Below are 25,501 nucleotides of genomic sequence, written 5' to 3'. Positions count from 1 at the left end.
CCACAGCACCCTTCCCCAGGGAACGCACCCCGTTTTGCCACCTCCCCCTTGGGCACGGTGCTGGAGAAAGGGCTGAGCAGGGCTCCCACCTCCCACCAGCCCCTTCTAAAGCAACACACACAGAATAAGTCTTGCCTGATTAACCCATGTCTACTAACAAGCAGGCTAGTCCGTAAACACGTTAACTATCAAGTTCCACAGTTAGCTCTCAAAGCAGATTTTTTCCAGAGAAAAGGGTGGCGCAAGAATCAGAGGTACCAGGCAAACTCAGCAAAACTAGGACCCGAGGGCAGGTCTGCAGCCCGTCGCCTGACGAAGTCACACCGCTTCAACCAGGCACACGAGCTTCCACGCATTTTACATCACGTTCCCAGGCAAAACAGGGTGTTGTGGTTTAACTCCAGCTGACAACCAGGACCACGCAGCCGCTCGCCCACTCCCCTGATTGGGATGGGGGAGAGAATCAGAAGAGTAAAAGTGAGAAAACTCATGGTTTAGATAAAGACGGTTTAATAAGTAAAGCAAAAGCCGCACACACAAGCAAAGCAGAATAAGGAATTCATTCCCTGCTTCCCATGGGCAGGCAGGTGTTCGGCCATCCCCAGGAAAGCAGGGCTCCATCATGTGTAATGGTTACTTGGGAAGACAAACGCCATCACTCCGAAAGTCCCCCCCCTTCCTTCTTCTTCCCCCGAATTTATATGCTGAGCATGACGTCACATGGCATGGAATATCCCTTTGGTCGGTTGGGGTCAGCTGTCCCAGCTGTGTCCCCTCACAGCTTCTTGTGCCCCCCAGCCTGCCTGCTGGCGGGGCAGTGTGAGGAGCAGAAAAGGCCTTGACTAGCTAGCAACAACCAAAAATACCAGCGTTTTACCAATACTATTTTTGTCCCAAATCCAAAACGTAGCCCTATACCAGCTGTGAGTAAGAAAGTCATCTCTATCCCAGCTGAAACCATGACAGAGGGACAAGCAGCACAAATCCGAAATAGGGAGACTCAGGCACGTGAAATTCAGTAAGGCACAACTGCAGCTGTGGGGGGCCACGAAAGGAGGAGACCAAAAGGTTGGCAAGTAGAGGGCAGTAAGTCTGAGGCACACAATCTCTCACACCGACAGTCTTGGCAAGAGGGTGAACAGGAGGCTTAATTCTTGAAAAAAACCCACAGAAGTCCCTTTCAAATATGCGACGATGCAGAATTTAACAGCAGCATCAAAGAACCGCCGTCCCTGCCAGCTATGGCGTCCCCCCCAGCTGGGGGCACACCGAGCCCACTCTCCAGCCAGGTGGAAACATCGGCACATGCGACCTAGAAGGAGATAGCTCGCTGTGGTCATCTGTTCCAAGACACGCATAGTCCCTCAACGCAAAGTTTTCCTTTTAAAAATTACTTTTTGCCTTCTCAACGGCCCCAGTAACCTGTTCAGAGGGTAGCACAGCTCTGCTTTAGGCAAACGCTTTTTCAAATGGGTGTGACTTACCCCACTGACACACATAAGACTAAGGTTAAAGACAAAAAACCCACAGGTGGAAGATACAAACGAGGACAAGGTGACTTCGCAAGTTCGTATGGATGAATCCTCATTAATTATATGAATTAATCAAAAGCAGAAGTAACATGGATTCTGTAATGTTGCTGTAGGCATATTTTAAGTAAATTATGACAGCACTTCTTGTTTTCATCCCAGAATTTTAAGTGTAATTAGGTCCTAAAATTTACATTTATTCTCTACTCGTCTTTTTTTTTAAATTTTAGAGTACTTCAAATTATTATTGAGATTAAGTAATACTAAAAATGGATTAAATTCATTTCAGGAAGCATTTTATTCAGGAAGAGACTCACAATAGTATATCTAGACTTCAAATAATCACTACTGCAGCATGTCCCCAACTCCAGGGGGACAAAATGACTTTCTGTCCCCTCCCTCTTTGCCAGCGGGCACTCAACCAGGCGTGCTGCTCGTGCGGGTCCACATTCCCAGTGCCACACGCTCTCTTCAAATATGTCACAACTAGGTCTCTGCCACTGCGGAAGAGTTACAAGTGGATGCCGAAGCTCTGAGAGCAGGAAATAACCCCATCCTTCTTCCACTACAACCACCACCACTACTGCCATGGGAAAGCATGAGCACCTCGCTGGCCGTGCCCGGAGCAGGGCTTCCCACCCCCAGCACGTGTTACGCTCCGGTGCAATGAAGCAACCACGTTTGCTCTCGCGTTTGCTGTCTTAGACAGACGTGACACCTGCGGACGCGACGCCCAGCCATTTGAAACGTTACCCGTGCTGTTTTATTTGAGTATCTATCTCGCACATGTTGATTTTAACAGTAGTTACCCCCTGGCCTCCCAGCCGAACACTGTGTGCTTCTGCGTGCTCCAAGCGCCACACATGTTGCTATCACATAGCATTTATCTCTCCATTAAATAAAAAAAAAACAAACCACTCAAAATTTCTTCTTATTTTCATCTCCATCCTGTTCGAGCTGAAAGCTTAAAAGCTTAAAGCCTACATTGAGTGTACAGAAAAAGAAAATGCAACGCGAAATACTTCGTTTCAGAGTTCATGCAATCTTATGAGCTTTCAGCTACTGCAGCATTTCATGAATTACCAAAGCTGGACATGGAGACTTCAAATACACAGATGAGATGGCCCGACTAGTTCAACAGCCTTAAATGGATCTCCAACAATTACTGCAGAATTTTTTTCTTCTTCTAGTGTACTTTGTGCCGAATTGCACATTCATTCCAAAAGACTCCGATACAACCATTGCAAGAAAACGCAGGCTCCTCGGAGCTGTCTTTATGAGGAACCAAACATCACCCCTCTGTGCAGGCGTCTCTAGGTAGAGAACATCAGTGAATCACATCAGAGAACATATTGCTGATCTCCTTGCCTTCGTTATGTTTATATTACCTTTTCTCCAATTTATTAACACACTGTAGCATCCTCCACGTGTAGAGAGTACTGCAAGTACAGGAACAGGTTCCACACGTTATTCCTCAAACATGTGGCTGATTTCAAATCAACACCTTGGTTTTATAAGTCACTAAAGCATCCCGCAGTGGTCTGCAGACGCCATCACTAACCTGAGCTCAGCTGTCCCACCCTGCCCGGGGCACACCAGCCAGTCTGACTTTCCTTCCAGGATCCTACGCAAAGGACAACCTGGAAAACTCAACACCTCCAAGCTCATGCTGTCTGTAGAGACTGAAAATAGATATTCCACAAACTGAAGAAAAAGTAACATTTAATCACTGCTGTCATGGAGACGAAGACCAGTATTTGCCACTTCTTATTTCCCACACCTGGTGCACTGCAGAAACACCTCATACTCTCCCTCTTCTGGTTTTCTTCAAGAGAAGCATTTGACAAATCTCTGCTTCAAGACACAAGATTTGGGCATCTAAGGTTTGCATGCCAGGAGAGGGGGAAAGGTGGCAGAAAAGCAGGAAAAAATAGAGGATGAATATGCTACAGCCTCAAGATAAAAATATGCAAAGCAGTTTTTATACTTGGTACAAAGATTTGTAGAAGAAAGGTTAAAACTGCTACAAATGAAGTATGAATAGAAACGTGCACGTATGGAACAGCAGAAGAAATACTTGAGCAAGCCTTTAAAGAGCTGCATGTATTGATAAACAGGGACGTGACTGACAGCAATAAAGCAGTTAGATGCTGAGAAATGTGTTGTTTACAACTAGATGAGGAAGCCTGAGCTCCAAACGGCCACAGTGCAGTTGACTTCTCAGCAGCAGACCTACTCTTTGGTAACAAGAGGGAGAAAATGAGGTTATAGTGTGTTACGTGTGCCATTCCTCTTCACGTTACTGTATTTTAGGCAAGACACCCCAAAACAAGAAAGAAAAGACAGTGGGCAGCCTTACTTAAGGATTTACGAAGGGTGAAGTAGGATACTGAGGCAAAACATGGCACCACAGTTACTGCTGAATCCCAACAGGTACAAAAGACCTTTCCAACAGCCAGTCTGCGGTACGCAGGGAGGAGGTGGCAGCCACCGCTCCTGTCCTCTGTAGCACACAGCAGTCCTGGCCAGGCCACCTGGACACACACACCCTGGTGCCTGTAGGTGTAAGTGTGCAGGTGGGTACAGTGAACTGAAAGTTAAATAAAATCACTTTCCCCTTGAATAAGGTCTCAAGCCGAAGCAAGAGGATGTTTTACTATGCGGCTTCCACCTATCGCCATTAATACTCGGCCACTTCTTAGAGCCGGCTGGTGCTACGGTGCACTAAACAGCATCCACACACTCCCTACACGATCAGAGGGCTACAACACACGTTCAACGTGTCACATTCACAAGCCTCTGCTTCGTAAACGTCTGAACTATTTTACTGTAGCTTATGTTCTGGATCAGCCTGCAAAATGTTTAAAAAAATATGCATTGATCAGTAGAAGGTAAAAATATTGACAAAACTAGCTCAATACAGTTCCGTAAGAGTCACAGCCGCATTAGCAATAGGACACAGAGGTGACTCTCCCAGAACAGAACCAGGAATTGCTATTTCTCCTGACCATGATTAGCCTTGGAATAGAATAAAGATAATAATAAACCCCCTTCTTCACTCTTACTGGAAAAAGCTGCCTATCAGTCTGAAGAGCACAGCCCCACGGGGCTTTCAGTCAGGCCTCTGAGAGGCTTCCAGTGGATGAACTCCCAGAGCCTGGCCTGGGGGCAAGCACTGACTGGCCCAGAGCCTCAGCCAAGCCTGGGATCCCCAGCTGCCGTCACGCCTTGAGCACCTGGCAGCATTCCTGCAGAAGGCAAACCTTGATAATAACTGCACCCAGTGTCGTTCCCATGAAGTCTCCAACCTTCTCCCCACGCAGGGTCCAGTAGGACTCTGGGACATTCACCATAAGGAGCCGAGAAACTGAACAGCTAATGGTAGAGAAGTGGATGCCTCCCTGAGAAAGTTTTCCTTTAATGCCAGTTAGGATATGAAGAGTACCATCCCATTCCCACTAAGATGCAGGACTGGCCAGGCAACACTCCTGACAACAACCAAACAAGAGCACAGATTGCAGTAAGATAATATGAAGATCAGAAAACCCACAGAAACCCCACAAAGATCAAACCAGTATCTCTCGCTATTATCAGAGATAGGCTCCCTATCCTGGTCATACACAAAATCATTCAACCGTTGGGTTAGTTTAAAGGCCCGTTTCTCTTCTGCTTCTTAGTAAATCAAAGTTGCTGTTAAACCACAGTGAACGTCTCACTTTAGAAAAACTTCCAATATGGTTTCAGAGGACATCCTCATAACCAGTTTGGGGAGATGTACGCTATTCTGCAAAGTAGACAGAAACCTGGCTGGATTTTCAGGCTCAGAGGGCAGCAATGAAGAGCTGGACACCAACCAGTTACAAGTGGCATTCCCCAAGGGCTCATATTCAAACCAAAACTGCTTAATACTGTCATATTTAACTCAATAATGAATAATCTCAACAGTGGGGTGCAAATACAGAGCCACTACTTCTTGCCAAAGGTAATTCCCAGAAAGGAGAGAAAGGGAGTCCAGGGCATCAGGGAGGCAGACTCAGTTCATTGTAACAGGACTCTTCTGTGAAGAGATTTAAGATGCAACTCCCCGCATGCAATTTAATTTTCCAGAAAGGAAAACAGCTGACGGTACTTTCACAGTAAGTTGAGCATCCAGCTTTTCCTCTACACGTTCAGGTCATAGAGAAAACGATCCCAGTGATGTAGCTTCTAAACAAAACACCAAGTCACTTAGCATAAAATAAAACGCACTTAAATGAGATGCCAAGGCATTCATTTAGAGGTGCCTCCTATGGCAGGCTGGGAGAGTACAAAGTGTTACCTTGAAGTATGAACAGAGTAAAAAACATTACTGATGTGAACCTCAGCCCTCATCCCTTTACAAAATATAATTTACAATCCTTTAAAAAGATGATTAGACTTTTTGGTAGAGGTCAAGAAAGGTTTATCTGACTGAAGCAAATGACTCTAATAATATAATCACCTTACATTTTTAGCCGGGGAATTGCAGATGTTGCACATCCAGGCATTTCTTTTAGCTTGTGATTAACAAGGTGACACACCTGAAGGAACGAGCTCAGCAAGATTTGAAAAACGACGTTTAAAATGTACTTATTTAAGGTCAACACCAAAAGAATTTACTTGATGTTTTCAGCTTTGTTTTGTTTTCTGTTGTGATGGTTTCCGGTTTGGGGATTTTGTGAGGTTTTTGTTGTTGTTTTTTTCTCCCCCCAAACACGTAATACATTGTAGATTGTACACACAATCCGCAAATATTAAAGTTATAGCCAATTTATTACAGTCATTATTTCCCTCATACTGAAACAATGTTATAAATATTTCTACATTAATATAAATACATGCAAACCAAATCAGAAAATAGAAGTCTTGAGTAAAGAATGACTAAACTTGCAAAAAATGATAAATTGCCTACTTTGCAATTATTTGTGGTCACAATTTTGCTAACCTATTCAACCTTGCAGTCTTCAACTCTGATCCCAGAGGAAAAAAAAAATCCTTCTTGCTATCAATATTTTGCTTTGCACAGAGAAATCTGTCAGTATCATAAATTATTTTTTTAATACTGTGCTTACAGGAAAAGAGTTTTTCAATGCAGTTACACATTATTTGAAACTGTGGCACACAGTTTAAGAAGCAAGACTCTCTGCAAAGGAATAGTAAAGTCACAAAAAAAAGTGTGATTTTTTTTGAGTACCGTGCACAGAAAATCATTGATATATCAACCAACTTAAGTAGGGGAAGGCAGAGATAAAGCATTAATGTCTTTTTTTTCCCTTCTTTCCCCTGCAACTTCTGCATGTCTCTGTAAAAAGTGACAGCAATATATAAATGATTAGAACTACAACAGGTAATAGAGACAAAAGTAGCCTGTACTGTTTTTAAGAAAAGGAAATCAACATTGGCCAAGTTTCTTTATTTCATATTTCACATCTTCACTCAATACTGTTACTGAATGTCTGAAAAATTGTCCTGTACACCATGAATATACAAAATTTATCTGAAGCATTAAATCTGTAAAAATAGAAACAATTCAGTCAGACCGAGTGTAACTGAAGACACGTCAGACAGTAAAGGGACTGCTTATCCGGGCTGAAGACATAGTCAGAAAGTAAGACTTTTAACTAAAAGAATCACAGATTATTAAGGAAACAGCACTATGTAAATTAAGATTTTACTAATTTGTCAGAAGATAGGAGAGATAAAGGTAATGGATTTTATTTTAAGTCAATAAGCATAATGTCACTTTTTAGAGACACCTTGGAGGTCTAATTACATACAGCTAGAAAACTCACTGCCTTCAGGCACCCTCATATCAAGTGCAAATCTGCGCAGTTATAGAATATATTTATAAAATATACTATATGCAAACATCTTTACAGAGCTTTAAATCAAGCCAAAAAGTAAATATACTTGATGGGACAACAGAAAAAAATGAATCAATGCAAAAACGTGGGCAGTGTGACTGTGGCCCTTCAAAGCCAGAGGAAACCATTCAGTTTGTCTGCAACAAAAAGGAGACGGGATTTGCATCTTACAAGTTGACTGTTAACAAAAATGAAGAAAATATCCTCTGTGCTTCTGCAAATTAACATAAAGTTAGCTTTCATGACATTTTACGTATTGTCTTTATCTTAAAATATCTTCTAAAGCACAATGTCAACCCTTGAATACCAATAACCAATCACATAATTGAAAGTGAAAGGGCTTCCCAGCTAAATTCAAATTACAAACTACATAATTCTAAAGAGTGCAATGCTCTGGAAAAAGCTTTAAATTAAATTATTTTACTTGTAAAGCTAGTGTTAGGTTTTTTTAGTTAAAAAACAACCGGAAGCAAGAAAGCTGCAAGAGTACAAATGACAAAATTGTTTTAGATACACCAAGTGAAAGAGTGAATTATCCACTGATGCCGACAGAAACATCCATTTGCTACATTATTTGCTTCCTTACTTCATTCCATTCCATGTACACACAGCTTAAGTATTAAAATGCAGAATAATAAATAAAACGGCTCAGATTACTAGCAAGGGGCAAAACACAATCCGTAATTGTGCTCTATCTAGTTTCTGTTTCAGCAGTCTTTTTCTCTTGCAATTTATAAGAAAAATCATAGTCAGACTTCCAAAAAGAGTCATTCTTTTTTTTTTATCAGAAACTCAAGTTCATTTGCCCAGGTTTATAACCCAAGACATTTCTGTGAAGGAAGCACAGTGCAAATTATATGACTAATAAAACTTGCTTACATAGAAAGAAGTTTACTTGATTAATGTTAACTGGTATCTTTATGAAATACATTGTAAAACAAAGATTAAATAACAGGACTGGGTTTGTGTGGGTTTTTTTTCCTCAGACGTTTGTTTTCCTAATCCCTCCTTTGAAAAGTTTACCAAGTTACAAAAATCTTAATACAGTTCCAGTATTCAGCAGATAACCATTATAAATGCTGCCAATCAATGCCAACTAGTGTTTGATTTGCTTCTTGTGCATGTCCAATTTCCTCTGTGATACTGTGCTGCTGCCAGAGTTTTTGAATCTTTTTAAATCGCTCTTTGCACAGATGTAAGGGATTCCCGCGTCTGAAAAGGAGATAAAACTTATTAGGAATGACAAAACACTGCAACTAAGCACAACCCCCCAGGTACACATATTAAATATTAGATAACTCTTTAAAAAAAAAAAATCGAAATATTTAGACAACCCTTTAACATTATTCTCTTTCCAGAACAGATCGACAGATATTTTGATTAGTAAACAGGAATGCTACCTTGTCTGGTCCCCAACCCCTACTGCATAACAGTTCTCTCCAGCCTTTGGGAATCTCATGTACACACCACAGAAGTCTGAACGTAGGCTTTCAGCACTCTTTCCATGCTGAACCAGCTCATATTCTATGGTTTGGACCAGTTTCAGAAGCAGCAAGCATTAGCAATATTTAAGCCCCCCAATTATCCCCGTAGGAAGCAGAGATACGGTTAAGATAAAAACCTACCACACTGAATAAAATCACAATATAGTATTTTCACTTGCTATTAAATTAGCACAGATTATACAAATAAATGCACTACATACAAATAAAATTTTCAGCCTTAGTTTCTAGGCAACTTCACAGATGCTAAAAAGATTTAAGTTTTTGCTTCTCAAGACAACTGTTTGTAACCTGGGAAGGATCTTCCATTAAATATTTTTAACTCAAAATCACATGCTAGCATTAAAATGTTTGAAGATATTAGATGCAGCAGCAATGGAAAAAATATAGTATTGCCTATACAATTAAAATAAAAAGGTAACATAGAACGTTTATTGTACAAAACAGATAAGTTTTAAAACTCCTGTCTTTAAAAGATATACTTTTAAAAATATATACCTGAGTCCCTGGTCTGTCTCTCCATAGTCATCGAGATAAGGAGGAGGATAAAAGCAGCCCTTTGTTTTTCCAGCTAAAAATAGCACCTGACATTCTCGTACTCTAGAGAGAAACACAGAGAAGACATTTAAGCAAAGGGTTTCTCATGTTTTCATAGACACTGCTTTTCCAATTCTCACCTACTTTTATTCTGTATAACCTGCATGTACAGACTTTTAAAGGTACTTTTTAAAAAAAACACCTGAAGATCTTATTCTCTTCCTGTTATAACTCCTCAGCAGCAGTTAAAGCCAATGTAGTTTCATGTCATATTATTTCCAGTCTGTGTAAAGTATTAAACATAACCGCAATGAGAAAATAAAACAGTTTGACTTATCGCTAATCTTCGCCAAAATGAAAAGAGACATTACCTAACCTTTCCTTGTATGCAGGAAGACAACTAAAATGAATCTGCATGTTTTCAACAGAAGCAGCAACAACTACAAAATCAAGGTATTTACCTCCATTGTTGTGTAAAACTTGAGTGGAAATAAACCCACAGAGAAAAGGCAATTCACTTTCAAATGAAATTCCAATTTTTGCATGATACCTTATCTTCAAAGAAACAACCTCTGAACCTTATACACCAAAGTACAAGGAAGTGGAACACACTCTAGTTTTCAGGCAGCCCTGCTATTTAGCAAACCCCTGCCTTTACAGACCACCCCTACAACCACATTTATAGAACTATGCATTTCATGTCCACACACGCCACCTAACCTAGCAATGTAAGTAGCGGTGTTCAGTTCCTTACCTAAGGAATATGCCCACTCCAGAGCCACAAGTGTACGTATGTGCAGTACAAGCTCCAACGTCTTCTCCTTCTAATTCAGTCTGACAACAATAGCTCTGAGAACACAGCATGGTCCCACACACAAGGCACAATGTTGGGGCTCTGCTTTTATCACCACCTGATTTCGGACACCTTTTGTTAAGCAAAAAAAAATAATAATTCATTGTATATATTAACTCTAGATGGCAAAAAGATTCAAAAGTACTTTTGAACATTTATACAGTTAACACTTATACCGATCCCTGCAATTTCTGTTTCACTGAAATACACCAGTTTTGCTGGAAGAGAACACAGTCAATATGTGCAAAGTCAATATTAACTTTACGATTCTACAAGTATCTTCCTGAGACTTTCAGGTTAGAGGTTTCCCAGTTCACCAGAAGGAGAAGACTTTAGGAGTCCTCACTAATTGCATACAACTTACGAGAAATTGGATGCTTGGTTAATGAGGCAGCTGTAGTCATCCGGAAGGTCTATCAATTTGTTGGATTCTCTTGCATAGCTAGAATAAAGCAGTCAAATTAACCACTCATATTTCAATGAATAATACAGTGATTTCAAACTCATTCATGTTTTTTCCAACTTATCTATACAGCATCTGTGAATAATTAAATTTTTAAAGTTTTCCTCTTCTCTTCTACTATATGGAAAATAGTCTGACACTCAAGTTCAGAGAACTTGTATCCTGAAGAGCATGAAATATTCATGCAATGAGAAGGACCTGTTTCATATCAAATATTAATATCTTTAGAAGTAACAGTTAAAACTTATTTTTCTTGCAGATGCTACATGCTAAATTTTGAAAATCTTCAACTCTAGGAATAATACAAATTAGACTGTGAAATGTAAATAGAGGTTTGTAAGAGAAGCAATGTACAAGAACATGCTGAGAGGGGGAAAAAATCACTGTCAAGTTAGACAGAATCTTGGGATGAGCAGTTATGAATCAGCAAAAGGAACACATGGAAAAAAGCCCCAACAATCATCGCACGTAACAAGAAATTAATTATGCAATCAAAGTATTCTTACTGTATGAGATATTCTGTTAATGGCCTGGTATTTAACAGATGAAGTGATTAATTTTTATTTTTGTCACATAGCCTTATTGTATGTGCAACGTTGAAAGATTGACTGAGATTAAAATGCAGGGATATATTTTTAATGACAGCACTGTGAACCTCATATTAATTTATAATTATTTGGGTAACTGATAATCACTGTTTTTACCCAGCTTTCATAAAGAAAAACACCCCAAACACTTTTCTATGCCCACTAGGCATTAAATGTGTTTTTAATTCAATTGCTTGGCATGCAGAAACGTATGAAAAGCAAATTTTCTTTTTAGCAATTGATTCGGTGTTGATTTCACTGAAGAATTAGGATTCTTTAAAAAGCTCTTCAATGCCTGGTATTTTTAAACAAGGATTGTAAATGTCTTTTACCAACAGCATACCTTTTGAATCAGAAGGTACAAATCTACTATAGGAAACATGAGAACAAATGTTATGGCCTCTGACTACTGCAGATCAGTCTAAATAAAGTGATAATATTTATCTTTGCCTTTGAAATCTACTAATTGAAGCAATATTTCACTTTTCTCACAAAATTCCAAAAATCTCTGCTTATCCACTAATGTATCTGTCATTCAACAAAGCAGAACTGATACGTTATTACAATAAATATTCAGAGAAAACTGCAAGATTAAAGTTTCTCCCCTGTCTCTGCTTAAAAATTCTCCATGTTTACCTGATAGCATGTCTCTTGCCTTCGAGATACCTTTTTACTTCACTGTTACTACACCAGCTACAAGAAAGAAAAAAAATAGCTTTTAACTTCAATGGACTATATAAATAAGTAAAAATTCCAAAGTACATCTATTCAATAATCTCCACAACCAAAATTATTTCTTTCAAAACACTGCTTTCACAAATGCTTTTTTCCAAAGTCTACTATTTATTTCCATATATGTACTCCTGGGAGGATATTTACATTACTATCTTGCACAGAATTCTTTATTATATTTAAACTAAGGTTAAAAACACGGCTTACCTTTCTATTAATGTGTTCAGAATCTCACTATTTTCTTGAAAAAGGCAAGTGAGGTTGTTTGGCAAGGAAAGATAGCTACATAAGTGTTCAAACTGGTTTGTTCCATTTACTGTAAAAAAAAAAAGTAAAATTCTCATAACTGCATTTTTTTCAAATGACATTAACTATAACAAATGAAATACAGCCCTAAATGGGACAGCTATTTGTATTTTTTTTTAAACTGTATTTCTCCACACCCAAAATGTGGTATGAAGTAAAAAAGTGCTATCTTTTAAAGGCATCAGACAGCTATGTTAGAAAACTGCCAGTAACGAGAAGCAACTTTGCTCAAACTTCCCCTCTAAGCATGTTTTAAGCCTAGCCATAGAAGAACCACAACAGAGAGTTCAGTGGTCTTTACAACTTAGTATATGTTTGTTTTAATGTCATCCATTAGATGGCTATTTCGTGCTCCTTGGAGTCCACGACACAAACCCAGACAGGCGGTCAGTGACAGGCAGTATACCACAGCCTCAGAAATACAGAAATTGCAAGTGTAAATGCCTGCAATGCCAACTCCACTAAAATATCACGTAGGACACAACTGCCAGCCTGCCACATTCATACTATGTCTATTGGTTTGACTCCCTGGGCTTCTGATACCCCAACCCTCAGGATGAAGAGTACCAGGTAGCTCTTCCGTGGCACAGCCTCTTTTGCTCCTGAATAAAGGAGTGAAAAGAATTATAATAAAAGCTGTGTTCACTTCCTTCTCATGGACAAGTGATTGCTGTTTCGCAATCCCCAGTAAAACACCAGAGAAGAACAATATGGGCCAGTTGTGGGATTGGTGGCTCCTGGGGCAGGGGAGTGGAAGGGAAAGCAAAACACCCAGTGCCATGGCCACTGTCAGGACATCCCTCGGTGGTGGGGACCTGCATGGCCATCCAAGCACCTGGGACTCAAGGACTGTAACAAAGTGAAGCAAAGCCTTCCTTTTCCGCTCTCCTACAACCAGTTCTCTGAAGGCCACGGACCTACCATAGAAGTACAACTGCACTTTGTACCTCATCTTTAAGAGTATCTGTAAAAAGAACCCAAGTGGTCGCTACCGGTTCAGAACACAAACTTGAGAAACCTTGCTACAGAAAAAAATCACAGTTCAGAAATAGAGTTTCTTTTTTTCCCTCCAAATCCTTAAGCATTGCTATTGTTAAATTAAAATAATTTACATTTTAAATACAATTTGTAAAGAAGCTATATCTCAAAGAAACATTCTACAAGTTCTGTAGCCATTCTCCTATCAGCTCAGCACCACATATGATGCTTTATTTTAAACACGGGAATCCTGAAGCAATGTGAGCCTACTTATTATTAGAAGTAGTATCTTCAGAATTACATTCAGTCCCTACATACACCACATGTGGGGGACAGTAAAGTATGTTAATAGCATTGATCATTTGGGGTGTATTTGGAGATTTTAATTATTAGCGGATGCTGACTTGAATGAAATCAATGCAAGCAAATACAGGTCTCGTTTGAAAACAGTAATCAATAGATTTTAAATAATATTTCACTTTTTAACAGAAGAGCATCGGTTTCTGTTTTAAGTGATCCAGAACAGCATTGGCCTCGATATTAAAAAATACATTTTCAAAAAGGAAAAAATTCTTTTTTTTTCCTTTTTCATTATGCAGATATGATTCTGCACTGATGACAAACCCATATTCATTCATTCAGCTTCTTCAGAAAAGAGAGACGCTTTAAATGTTTGTATCTTTTGAAAAGCTGATTTAATACAAAGCAGACAGTACCTTGCAATTCTGAGGGTGCTGGGACTCCATTTAAGTAATGGAAAAACAAAGCAGAACATCTCAGGAAAGGCATGATTCCAGCTTTTAGATTCCTCCACAGGTGCCAGCCTGAGGAAATTTCTTTCAAGGCACTTAAGAAAACACATTAAAAAACATTTGCTTTTATTCAATCATTTCAGTCCGAGTCTATTTAGTAAGTCTTCAGTCATACTTCATATTAAATTACTAACTTCAGTTGAAACAAGCATTATGCAAAGTGTTTACTACAAAGCTAATTCCAAGAAAAACAATGAAATAGAGATTCATAAAAATGTAAGCAACTGGGACAGTAAATTAAAGAAAATTTTGCATAGGCATTTCAGATCCTAACAAGTTTTCTGTACTCAGACACTGCCAATTCCAGATTCTACACATCTACAAACTGACTAAAAAAAATTTTTCCCAGAGCATAATCTTTATGAGCACAAACACAGGAATTTATAGGAAGAGTGACTTGAAAATTCTATCTAGAAGTAGCAGATAAAAAACAAGATGCGGAGTTCCCAAGTTAAAATTCTCATCTTTAATAGCATTAGTATATAGAATTCAGTCAGTAGTTAGTGTTGGGTCCAGAAGGGAGAAAATATTATAAAATTTTATCAAAAGATCACCCTTTTACCTTCCTGTACACTGGCAAAGAAATTTATACAGTGTAAGCACAGCTACTTCCTCTTCACCGTTAGTGTCTTCTTGATCCATGCCATTCTCTTCTGAAGAAGAAATAAAAAGCAAGTTATTTCATATATACATGTTTACACAGCAAGAATGTAATTTTTCAAGTTTTGAGAAAAAGGCCAAAACTAAGTGAAGCATTCCACTGTACTACACTATGATGCACTGGAAAAAAAGTTTTGTGCTACACATCTTATATGGTAAGTTTATGCTACTGTCAACTCTAGAGAGGTGTTGTGTTTACTTGTTTGATTGGCTGGGTTTCTTAACTCCTTGCTTGGAGTTCTTTGCTTTTGGCATACTACACCTTATCCAGTTCCTCTTGACAGAAGATACATTGATTCCTTATTTCACTAACTGCAACTTACTCATCATGCAATGCGTAAGCCAAGTCTCTGCAATAAACACTTCCAGGCACTGCTACATTAGCTGGAAAGCTAGGATTCATGACTAGCTATGTTCCAAAAAAATCACCCAGTGTTAAGCAAAAGACTGAACTTTTCTGAGTACAATCCATCAATACTTTCTATGGGTCGAAAAAGAGAGAGCACCAGCAATTTTATTTTGCCACTGTAAACTACATACATTTGCCATCAGCACCTTAAGTGTTTTCCAAGTACAGATTTGAGGAATTATTTCAATAGAAGTTGAAAGAAAGTGGCATTACCTGTTGATGAGGTAAGTAAAATTTGTATTATGTGTGCCATAGTGACAAGATGAAACAGGTGAAGATCTCCAGTGCCAAGACTAACCCCTGAAAAATCCTGACAATGTATGGCAGGGAAAGAGAGCACCAAGCTTACCTGTAAAAGAAAACAAGAGAGCTGGTATATTCCTTTTCTTTTTGAACCTTCCCATTTTCTCTGCTCATGCTGCAACTACACCCTTAGAAGGCAGCATGCCTTGCTAATTCTAAAGCTAATTATTCAGCCATTATTTAAGGGAACAATGATTAACTATCAGGATTTTTTGGGGGTCTGTTTGTTTTGGGGGCAGGTGGTGTTTGCTATTTTTTGTTTGTGGTTTGTTGGGGAGGGGCTGCTTTTGATTTTGGGGGTTTGGGGATTTTTTGGGGGGAGGACTGTTTGTTTGGGTTTTTTTAACATCCAACGAGTATACGTTCTACCTCATTTTACCCCCTTTTTATTTATAGATCAGAATACTCGCAACAAAGAGAGTCTTCAAATTCTATTAAGTAGTGAAAAAATACTAAAAACGTGAACATTTTGAAAGGTTCCAAACAGAGTAAAGAGAAAGTTTCCAATGAAGTTTTGACATAGCGCCTACTAGATCAAAACTTTATTAATATATATTACAAAATACTTACCAATAAATGAAACATGTCAATATCAAGTATGCAAGGAAGGTTTCCATTTTTTTCATTAGGCACCAGTGCTGAGTATTTTAGAGAGAAAAATAAATTTATTAATTGAACACTTATGTATGAAAAGATTTTAGCGTACTTCAGTTACAAAATGAGAGCCTTGGTTTATATGCTTAAAGGACTTAAAATACAAATGTACCTGTTTTGGCCAGAAAGGTGTGAATTCAAGAGTTGTTCAACATTATTGGAAAAAACTCTTGCCTACTTGACCATACTCTATTGAAACGAAACAAACCCAAAGTAACTATAACAAAGTAAGTGCTGCCATTCACTACTCCCATAGCGACTTTCTGTAACTGCTTATGTTTTCAGTAGGAGATAAAATGAAATAGTATCTCAAGCTCTGACCCAGAAATAAGCTCAAACAGTAGTGACTAAACAGAGACACTAATTGTTGGCTGTTGGGCAGCTGTTTGAATGAAACTTTTGCAATTCGCTTAGCTTTACAAGGATCCCTAAACTTGCCTCATGTAACTCACTTGCCTTATGGACTCAAAAATGCACTCCTAAAGAGCCTCTTAAATTCATTATTTTATCTCTAATTAAGAAAGAGCTAGGTATTGGTCTATCTCTGTAGTATTCACATTCACAGTAACCATGAAGTATTAACCAAAGCACTCCAGCTGTCAACAGAAATTCACGCACTTAATAAATTCCAAGTAATGTAAACTCCATCTAAAAGACAACATAAATAAAGTGTCTTGAAAGTGTGACAATCTATTTAAAACAACAATCAAGGAACAGCTGCAAACTTCTTTACTCCAAGCAGTAAAATCTGATTTACAATAAAAGAGTTCGAACTGCATCTATGAGAAGTTTTACAATGTAGCTATAAGCATTAAGCTGCCAAGTTTAAAAACACTATTACAGTAAAAAATAGTCTTATCAAAATAACCTAAAAATACTTCAGCTGAAGACTGCTGCGTTGCTGGCCAGAAAATTAGCAGCTGAAGATCTGTGACATTTTGAAGCTATTTCTATTAGCAAACATTTCACCACCACTCAGATTTCAAATATTTTTACTTTTGTGAGCATATAGCCACAGAACTCAACCCAAAAGCCTAAAAAACGCTTCTATCAAAAACTTGACTAGAACAAGGGACTTCCAAAACCAAACTTTTATTCAATAAGTTATCTTTATGTATAAATAGTTAATAGAATACTGACAGATCAAAGGTTAATAATTTTCTTTATTCCTAGCCTTGAAAAATAAAATTAAATAGCAAACACTTTTCCTTCATAAAAATAAAAGCAATACAGTTGCTTCTGTGAGGTGGAGGGAAGAGCTTTGAAGAAACATTCGTTCCAGTTTTCAAGAAAATGCAAAGCATGCAGAACACCGTATACTGCAATGCTCCAGCCAAATATAGACAATAGACAGGCTGAGAGAGTTGGGGTTGTTCAGCCTGGAGAAGAGAAGGCTCCAGGGAGACCTTATAGCAGCCTTCCAGTACCTGAAGGGGGCCTACAAGAAAGCTGGGGAGGGGCTATTTGCAAGGGCATGTAGCAATAGGATGAGGGGCAATGGTTTTAAACTAGGGCAGGGCAGGTTTAGATTAGACATTAGGAAGAAGGTCTTCACAATGAGGGTGGCGAGGCACTGGAACAGGTTGCCCAGAGAGGTGGTGGAGGCCCCATCCCTGGAGACATTCAAGGCCAGGCTTGATGAGGCTCTGAGCAACCTGATCTAGTGGAAGATGTCCCTGCTTACTGCAGGGGGGTTGGACCAGATGGCCTTTAAAGGTCCCTTCCAACCCAACACATTCTGTGATTCTATATCTAGCAACATTTCCTCTTCTGCTTCACAAAGAAATCAGCTCAATCATTACTGCTACGAACTGATGTTAATGAAATTCTTCCCCATAAAGCTGCCAACTGTTTGCTGAAGTAGTTGGTATCAATTCTACTAGTAATTTCAGTATATGAACGCATTTTAAAAGTTTCCCTGCACTACTGACTGTAAATATTAAAACTATCCCATTCAGAATAGTCCCCTCGTGGGTAATTACTGCGTTAGGCTGAACTTCAGACTTTTCACCTATATCTAAAAACGCTCCAAGCTTGGAACGTTTTGGCTGTTCTCATTAAAATTCTCAACTAATACATGACATTACATAATCAGGACTGCCTTACCACAGATGCTACTTTTCAAAGGCAGAGAAGTTTGCAAACGTAACACAGACTTTTGCAAATATCCTACTTCCTTTCAATACTGTAGTAAACTTAATTTCCTCCTCTTTAAAGTTCCAGCATATCACTTTTCTTTGGAAGCACGGAAAGACCATGCTTCATTCTCCTTTGCTCTAGGTACATTCCTAAAAGCAGCAATATAAGCAGCTTTATAAAATTGGAAGAATGAGCAGAACTCCTTCACAGCAAAATACCCATGCTTCTCTTGAAATGTATCTTGGAACTGCACACCAAAATAAACGTCTTGGTTTTTTCCCATGGTACGATCAAATATATATAGGTACACATGGGAAAATACTAGCTCTTGGTCTATTACTTAAATCCACTACATAAAACAATCTTCTTATAGTCAAGACTAACAAGACTAACAATCATTCTGTAAGCAACTTTCTACATCTGTATCTTTGTTAAAAACAGAATAAGGTGGTGAACTTACATGCTAAGAGAGTACAAAAGTGACCCTGTACTGCCGAAAGAGATGAAACTGTCCAGTGAGCTGCTGCAAATCTTGTTAATGATGTAAGGCAGTCATCCTTTAACAACAAAGAAAAAGAGAAACTGTCACAGTTCAAGTTCCTCAATATGAAAATATCTTTGGACTTAAAGCATTCTTTTCAGGCCCCTCAGCTGGAGTTTATGGAAGCAGTTTTGAGTGTTTAAGTATATAACAATGATAACCGTGTTTATGCAAACATACAAGTTCCCTTCAGTATTCTTATTTTGACTGTTACCATGAGAAACCCTGGCCTTATTAAACTACATATTTATAGAAAAAGAAAAATTATTTTTACATAGATTAATAATCAGATACTGATCGACTATACAGTAGGATTCAACAAATAAAACTATCAAATAACTGTAACTTAAAATTTAGATATTTTGCATTAAAGAAGCAGAATTCCCTCTTTTTCTGCTGATTCAGAGAGGAACTGTTATTTGATCCTTACCTGTCGACAAGGTAAATGACCAAATAATGGTTTATCTTCATCAGCTAAAATTCGTTCTGAAAGAAAAAAACAAAAAAAACAACCCCCAAAATATTTCAATGCCGTGAATTTAACTAAATTCTGAAATTCACATATAAAAGAGCAAAATGAATACATCAGTACCTATAGCCTGTATCGTGTAAGCACAGCTTCCCCAGCACATTATAGGTACACGTGGATCTTCTTCATTTGGATGAACCTTCAAGCCTACTTTGTATGTTGCTGTACCAAAAGTTGTCAACATCTCTTTTATGCTCTCAGAATAAGGATTCCTGAAACAAAGAAAACAATATTACTAATTCATTTTTTTCTCCACTGGCAGCACAGTACTTTTAATCACAAGCATCCAACCCTATAGCTGAACACCTGGATTTTAAAAATTTAAGTGAGAACTCCAGTATACTTCTTTGGATCTGGTATTCTGTAACCTCTTTTCTGTGACAGATACACTCCCAATTATTTTTTGATTATTTGATTGGAACCAATCTCATTTTTTAGCGTTAAGAATATCCAGTCTTCAAACATAATACAGTTAAGACTAAATTAAAAGAATTGCACGTGACTGATGGAAAAATGTCATCAGCTGGGATAGGTGTCTTGCATTTCTGCGTGCAGTTGGCATATAAATGTCTGTATCACGGAATGAATTTCATTAGTTTCTCCTCAAGTGAAGAAGGGGTAGTCTCAAATACAAACATAACATAGTAGCTGAAATTACATATTAACATACACTGCATTCCGTAGTCCTTCTTGATGTTTTACTTGTAGTGCTGAGCTACAACGGTGAGTCCTTCATCCAGTTACAAGTAAATGGGGAAAGAAAGCTTAATCCTGATGCTGAAATGTATACAACAGCAGCATCGTCTCTGCACATCCATGCATCACATTCGCCTCTGAAATTCTACTGCATTATTTACTACTTGTGGGTTGGACTTCAATACCACCATCATAATAGGATCAACTTTTCTAATTAAGGCAAAATCCACATTTTTGCCTTAATTAATGAGATCTTATAGCACAGAAGTCACATTCTATCTCCATGTTACCATTTAATGATGAAGTTTTAATGATTCATTAAGATGTAAATACATACTTCGGTTTGAAATCTGGTCTAAATCCTTCAGGTAATTGCAGCTGATCCATTTTTTCTGAATTAGCAGAATTGCCTGTAGAAACAAAAAGTAATAAAATATCCATTATTCACCCATACATAATTTTTATATCATAAAAAGGTGCAGGAACACATCACCAGAAAATGAAATTCCAAGCTACTCTTGCCATTTTTGCCACCATCTCTCAAGTGCACTGTGGTAAGACCATAATAGTTGGTCTTTTTCATGAACTGGGGTTGTTTAGTTTGGAGAAAAGGAGGATGAGGGGAGATCTTATTGCTCTCTACTACCTGAAAAAGGAGGTTGCAACGAGGTGGGCGTCAGTCTGTTCTCCCAAGTAACAAATGATAGGATGAGAGGAAATGTCTTCAAGTTGTGCCAGGGAGGGTTAGATTGGATATTAGGAAAAATTTCTTTACCAAAAGGGTTGCCAAGCATTGGAACAAGCTGCCCAGGAAGTGATTGAGTCACCATCCTCCCTGGAGGTATTTAAAAGATGTGTAGACGTGGCGCTTAGGGACACAGTTTAGTGGTGGACTCAGTAGTGCTAGGTTAACAGTTGGACTCAATGACCTTAAGGGTCTTTTCCAAGCTAAATGAGTCTATGATTTCTACGTACAAATATACACATTTCTTCAGACTTACTTGCACCGTCTTCATTTTGAAGTAAATACAGCGCTTTTATCTGTTGGGATATTGTTTTGATCCACTGAGCTAGGTTTGGTTGGCCTGAAAAGTCTAACCTGTCCAAAAATATATATAAACAGAATACACACATTAGTTAAGAACAAACTACATATAGATTCAGTATTTCATAGGCAGTCCATATTCTCCTGTGTCTCAACAGGCTCTTTGTTGCCCAGATATTTCTCTATCTTCAGTCCTTTTCCTGCAGACTTCACTGTCCTTTCACACTCTAAAATTCCACGCTATACAATAACCAAGGAAGGTCCATCAGCCAAAATAAGCAGGCAAGCAATCCATTTGAGATTATCAAAACAGAAGACAATAAACATTTTGAAAGGGGGTTTGGGGGTGTGGTTTGTTTGGGATTTTGTGTTTTACGTTTATTGAGGACACGTATAAGGCAAACAGACCTGTTAAACAAAACTCTTGGCGGAGGAAGCAGAGGAATAACAGTGTTGCTTAAGCATTCACAAAGCGGGCAAAGGAATTCACCATTTTCTACATCATAACTTGTGTGTACTCGTAACCTTTGTTGTCTTCGTTGCTCTTTCGCTTGGACAGCATCAAAATACCTTTAGAAAAGAGCAAGATATTAGTGGCAAATTATTAAAACATTATTTTAACATATACATTAATAAATTCTCATGAAGACACTGTTTTGCCTTTTCCCAAATATAGATAAGAGAATTATCTGAAGCAAAAAGCTCTACCCTCTGACTGATAAAGCATTACTAACTGCAGGCTATCCCCAGTTTTTGGCAGCCAAAATTCCCTTAAGTGCTAAAGTTCACTGGGCTGTTAAAATCATGTTTAGGTCTGAACTTTAGCAATTTCTATTTAGGGAAAAAAAGGGTGAGGGCAAGAGGTAGAGAGATTGTTGAACTATTTAAAAAAATAAAATTCTTAAGTTTTACATAAAGTTTTAAGGCAGGTGCCATGAGCGTTATCCATGTGCATATTCCATTACAGACCACAACTGAGCAGCAATGGGAAAAAAATGGTGGCTGATGTCTGAATCCCGTATCCAAAAGTAACTGAATTCACTGCTTTGCTAAACGTAACTGCGATTCCAGAAGCCACTGGGATGGTTTAGAGGGTGCCCGACAATGGCCCAAAAAAGGTCTGAATACAGGCATCTAAGGACATTTCCAGGAGTTAATGGCAACCACACAGGACTGTACCTGAGCTACACAAGAAGATGAAGAACACATCTTCGAGTGAGCAGTGATATCAAAGACCACAAATGAAAGGTGCACTAGGATGACCACACAGTTACAGCCAAGGAATCTCTGGGAGCTCCCAACAGTCTTCACACACAAGGCAGAATTTGAAACCAGGCACTTCAGGAGCCATGCCAAGGACCATAGCACAGGCCTAATCAAAGCCACAGGCTTGAATGGTTTGTCTTTGTCACATGGCATTGGCACCATACAGCACTAAGCATGTTTACCCTCCTCCAAAAATTCAAAGAATAAAAATAACTGAAACAGGTTTTACAAAAAAACTAAGGATAAAATAGAGTTTACGTTGAAGATTAACTTCAACTAGATCACAGATATTTCTACTTCAAATTAAACATGATGGAGGAATTAAGAGTGCAAGGGAGACACTGCCATTTAAAACTTGAGTGAAGAGCACAAGAAACAGGAACATGTCTATTACTGAACTGTAAAAAAAAAAACAAACAAACAAACAAAAAAACCTGGGCTTCAGTGTTCAGACAGATGTGCACCACAGAGGATTATGCATAGAGATACAAGGGATACACAACCAAAGGGAATAAAAGCTGCCATGTGTGGCTTTGGATTCTTCTTTACCGAGATGACAGATAGTAAAAGAAAATTACTTTGAACATGTTTACAGTATTTATTAAAAGGACTTCTACCTTTTTTTTTTTTTCCCACAGCAGAAAGCTGTTTTAATCTCTCAATGACATTCCTTTTCAAATTTACTACATGGTAGTAATTTTGCCATTAAAATTAATGCCATTAGGCAAACCGATGGCATGACATGCTGTTTGGACAAAACACTTAAATGTAGCTTTTTACCTTTGCCAACAATGAGCATGCATAATATGTCCACAGCTACCCGTGTGTGTTCCACATGACAGATCTGGGTGCATGAATAACGGGTCATGCTTTTCTGTATTTAAAATAAAACAGAACATCTCTGAAATAAACATTTATCAAAAGACTTAGCTGCAAACAAAGGTCACCACATTCGTGTTGTTATTAAACTTTATCACAACTCATTTGATGAGGCATAGAACATATTAATAATCCACAACAACTTAAACTATTAAGATAATTTACAAGTATGACGTAGTTTTGTTTTGAGCGTCTGTACTGTACTTAAGACTTCAAACCAAGCTTTTGGAGGTGCTGGGCCCTAGTAAAAGTCCCCAGGATCTACCCACAGTTGTGGTGGTTCAGTACCATTAAACCATGAATCTAAGAACATTAATCTTCAGAGTGACAGTGCAAAATGATTCTGTGGCAGAAATCTGCTATGTGTTTACGTATACAGAATCCAGAGAAACCTCTGTAACAATGCCATTGACCGTTGTGATCTGTTTCACAAAGGTACCCAAATCCAAGCATTTTTTATTATTGCTAAGAGGTACCCAAAATACCCAATTTGTGAATACCCAAAGGTATTATTTTGTGAATACCCAAAGGTATTCACAAAGGTACCCAAATCCAAGCATTTTTTATTATTGCTAAGAGACATTTCAGATCGTATAACTGAGAGGAAGGAAATATGTATCTTGTGCCTTTACAGCACTACATCAACACCTCCTCTCTCTATAATGTTAAAGGAATAGTTTAAGAACAAATACTTCTGATTTTAAATGTTTTTTAATAGCTACAAATAATTTGTCATAAATGGCTGGCAGAACATTTAGATAATGCTATGCAGTGATTTTACATTATTTAGAACACACAATTCTACCTCACTAAAAACATGGGAGTTTTGCCACTGATAACAATGAAGTCTTTCACAATTATACAGTTAACATAAGGCAACGTTATGGTCTGAAAAGAAAGCATGCGGCTGTTACAGTGACTCCGACATTCATTAATATTAAAAAAAACCATGAACACTACTTACCAGGGTCTGGAATAATTTTGTTTCTATTTTTAGACAACACAGTTGATCGCTGAATAAACGCTGCCAAGACCATAGCCCTGCTGTCCACTTTAACTTCTTGTTCCTCCTGACACAATATACACATAACAACCTGTCTGTGTTCAGCTACTCTAGTTTGCTCTGGTCCCAAGGCTGTGAGTTTTGCATCTGAAATTACAGGGCTAGAATATCCAAAGAACACTAGTGAGCAAATTATTTGAAAAACATTACAAATCAGATCATCATTTAAATGCGATTAAGGAGCTTTTTAAGCTTTATTCTGATAGTTTTGGCATTTATACAACACTTCCTATCCCTCCAGAAATAGAACATACTTTCCAGAAAAAAATTCATACTCTCCCAATAGCAGCCTCACAATAATATTACCCACTCCAGTTTAACATAGAAACTGCATCTGCAACCCTTCACCATCAACATCCATTAAGTGCCTGACATAAATTCTGAAAACACTCTCCATTTCCACACAAAACCATTAGCTTCAAGTCGTATTTCCAGCTACAAGCAGATTTTCTTCCAGACCCTCAACAGACATATAATGAGTTATTTCCAAATTACTATGTTTAACAGCATAGTCTCTTCAGTATTATTAAAATTTTAATGGACGATTCTATATAAAAAATTATTTGCCTGTTTATGTTGAGCACTATGAGGACGGGATGAGCAAGGAATCAATATTTACCCCACCACCTTGACAGAAAGCAGGAGGAAAGAATTCCATATACTGCTGCTTTTTTGGTGTCAAAAACCCCTTATGAATCGTTTTCCATTAAGGCCAAAAAAAAAGCGCTTTTTAAAGCAGTAATAATAGGACAATCTGATGTAAAAGTTAAAGGAAAAAAATTTAAATGAGATTCCTTTACCTATTTTCATGTACTCCAGAGGTTGAAGTATCTAGCTCCTCCAAAGTTTGCTGAAAGAGTTCTTTGTTTTCATTAATGAAGTGTCGTTGCATCTCAGACATCTGGGCCATGATCTTTTCCCTGCGCAGTCTGGCAATCTCAGCTTTTCGCTTCCTTTCAGCTTTGTCTTTATCACGTGAACTCTGAAATTGTATTGTTCACTCAGTCATTTTTAAAATCTTCTTGGAACAGACAATTTGTTTTAGCTACTGCTACGCGTAACTAGTACTAACTTCCAAACAATGAAAGCCTCATAAAAAGACAAATGACAAGTCTAACAAAAAGTTATTTTGTGCC

At 38.3% G+C, this 25,501-nt stretch overlaps 1 protein-coding gene across 3 annotated transcripts in view; it reads right to left on the bottom strand.

The window, feature by feature from the left end:
- Positions 1–6,301: 6,301 nt before the first annotated feature.
- The window catches only part of UBR2 (ubiquitin protein ligase E3 component n-recognin 2), a 59,033-nt gene continuing 39,833 nt past the window's right edge, over positions 6,302–25,501 (bottom strand). For all 3 annotated transcript variants that reach the window (XM_063328555.1, XM_063328554.1, XM_063328556.1), the window contains 19 exons: positions 25,166–25,347; positions 24,267–24,466; positions 23,204–23,297; positions 21,566–21,727; positions 21,114–21,211; positions 20,450–20,522; positions 19,480–19,628; positions 19,318–19,373; positions 18,807–18,903; positions 16,124–16,191; positions 15,464–15,599; positions 14,744–14,834; positions 14,086–14,216; positions 12,293–12,401; positions 11,990–12,046; positions 10,668–10,745; positions 10,205–10,375; positions 9,412–9,513; positions 6,302–8,623 (listed from right to left, as the gene is read on the bottom strand). In XM_063328555.1, the coding sequence (XP_063184625.1) occupies positions 8,482–8,623; positions 9,412–9,513; positions 10,205–10,375; positions 10,668–10,745; positions 11,990–12,046; positions 12,293–12,401; positions 14,086–14,216; positions 14,744–14,834; positions 15,464–15,599; positions 16,124–16,191; positions 18,807–18,903; positions 19,318–19,373; positions 19,480–19,628; positions 20,450–20,522; positions 21,114–21,211; positions 21,566–21,727; positions 23,204–23,297; positions 24,267–24,466; positions 25,166–25,347 (2,196 nt within the window). In that variant the 3' untranslated portion in view covers positions 6,302–8,481. The remainder of the gene's footprint in view (positions 8,624–9,411; positions 9,514–10,204; positions 10,376–10,667; positions 10,746–11,989; positions 12,047–12,292; positions 12,402–14,085; positions 14,217–14,743; positions 14,835–15,463; positions 15,600–16,123; positions 16,192–18,806; positions 18,904–19,317; positions 19,374–19,479; positions 19,629–20,449; positions 20,523–21,113; positions 21,212–21,565; positions 21,728–23,203; positions 23,298–24,266; positions 24,467–25,165; positions 25,348–25,501) is intronic.

The sequence above is a fragment of the Chroicocephalus ridibundus genome, chromosome 3, assembly GCF_963924245.1.
Source record: "Chroicocephalus ridibundus chromosome 3, bChrRid1.1, whole genome shotgun sequence".
Taxonomy (NCBI): Eukaryota; Metazoa; Chordata; class Aves; order Charadriiformes; family Laridae; genus Chroicocephalus; species Chroicocephalus ridibundus.
This window is presented reverse-complemented; position numbering and strand designations above follow the sequence as displayed.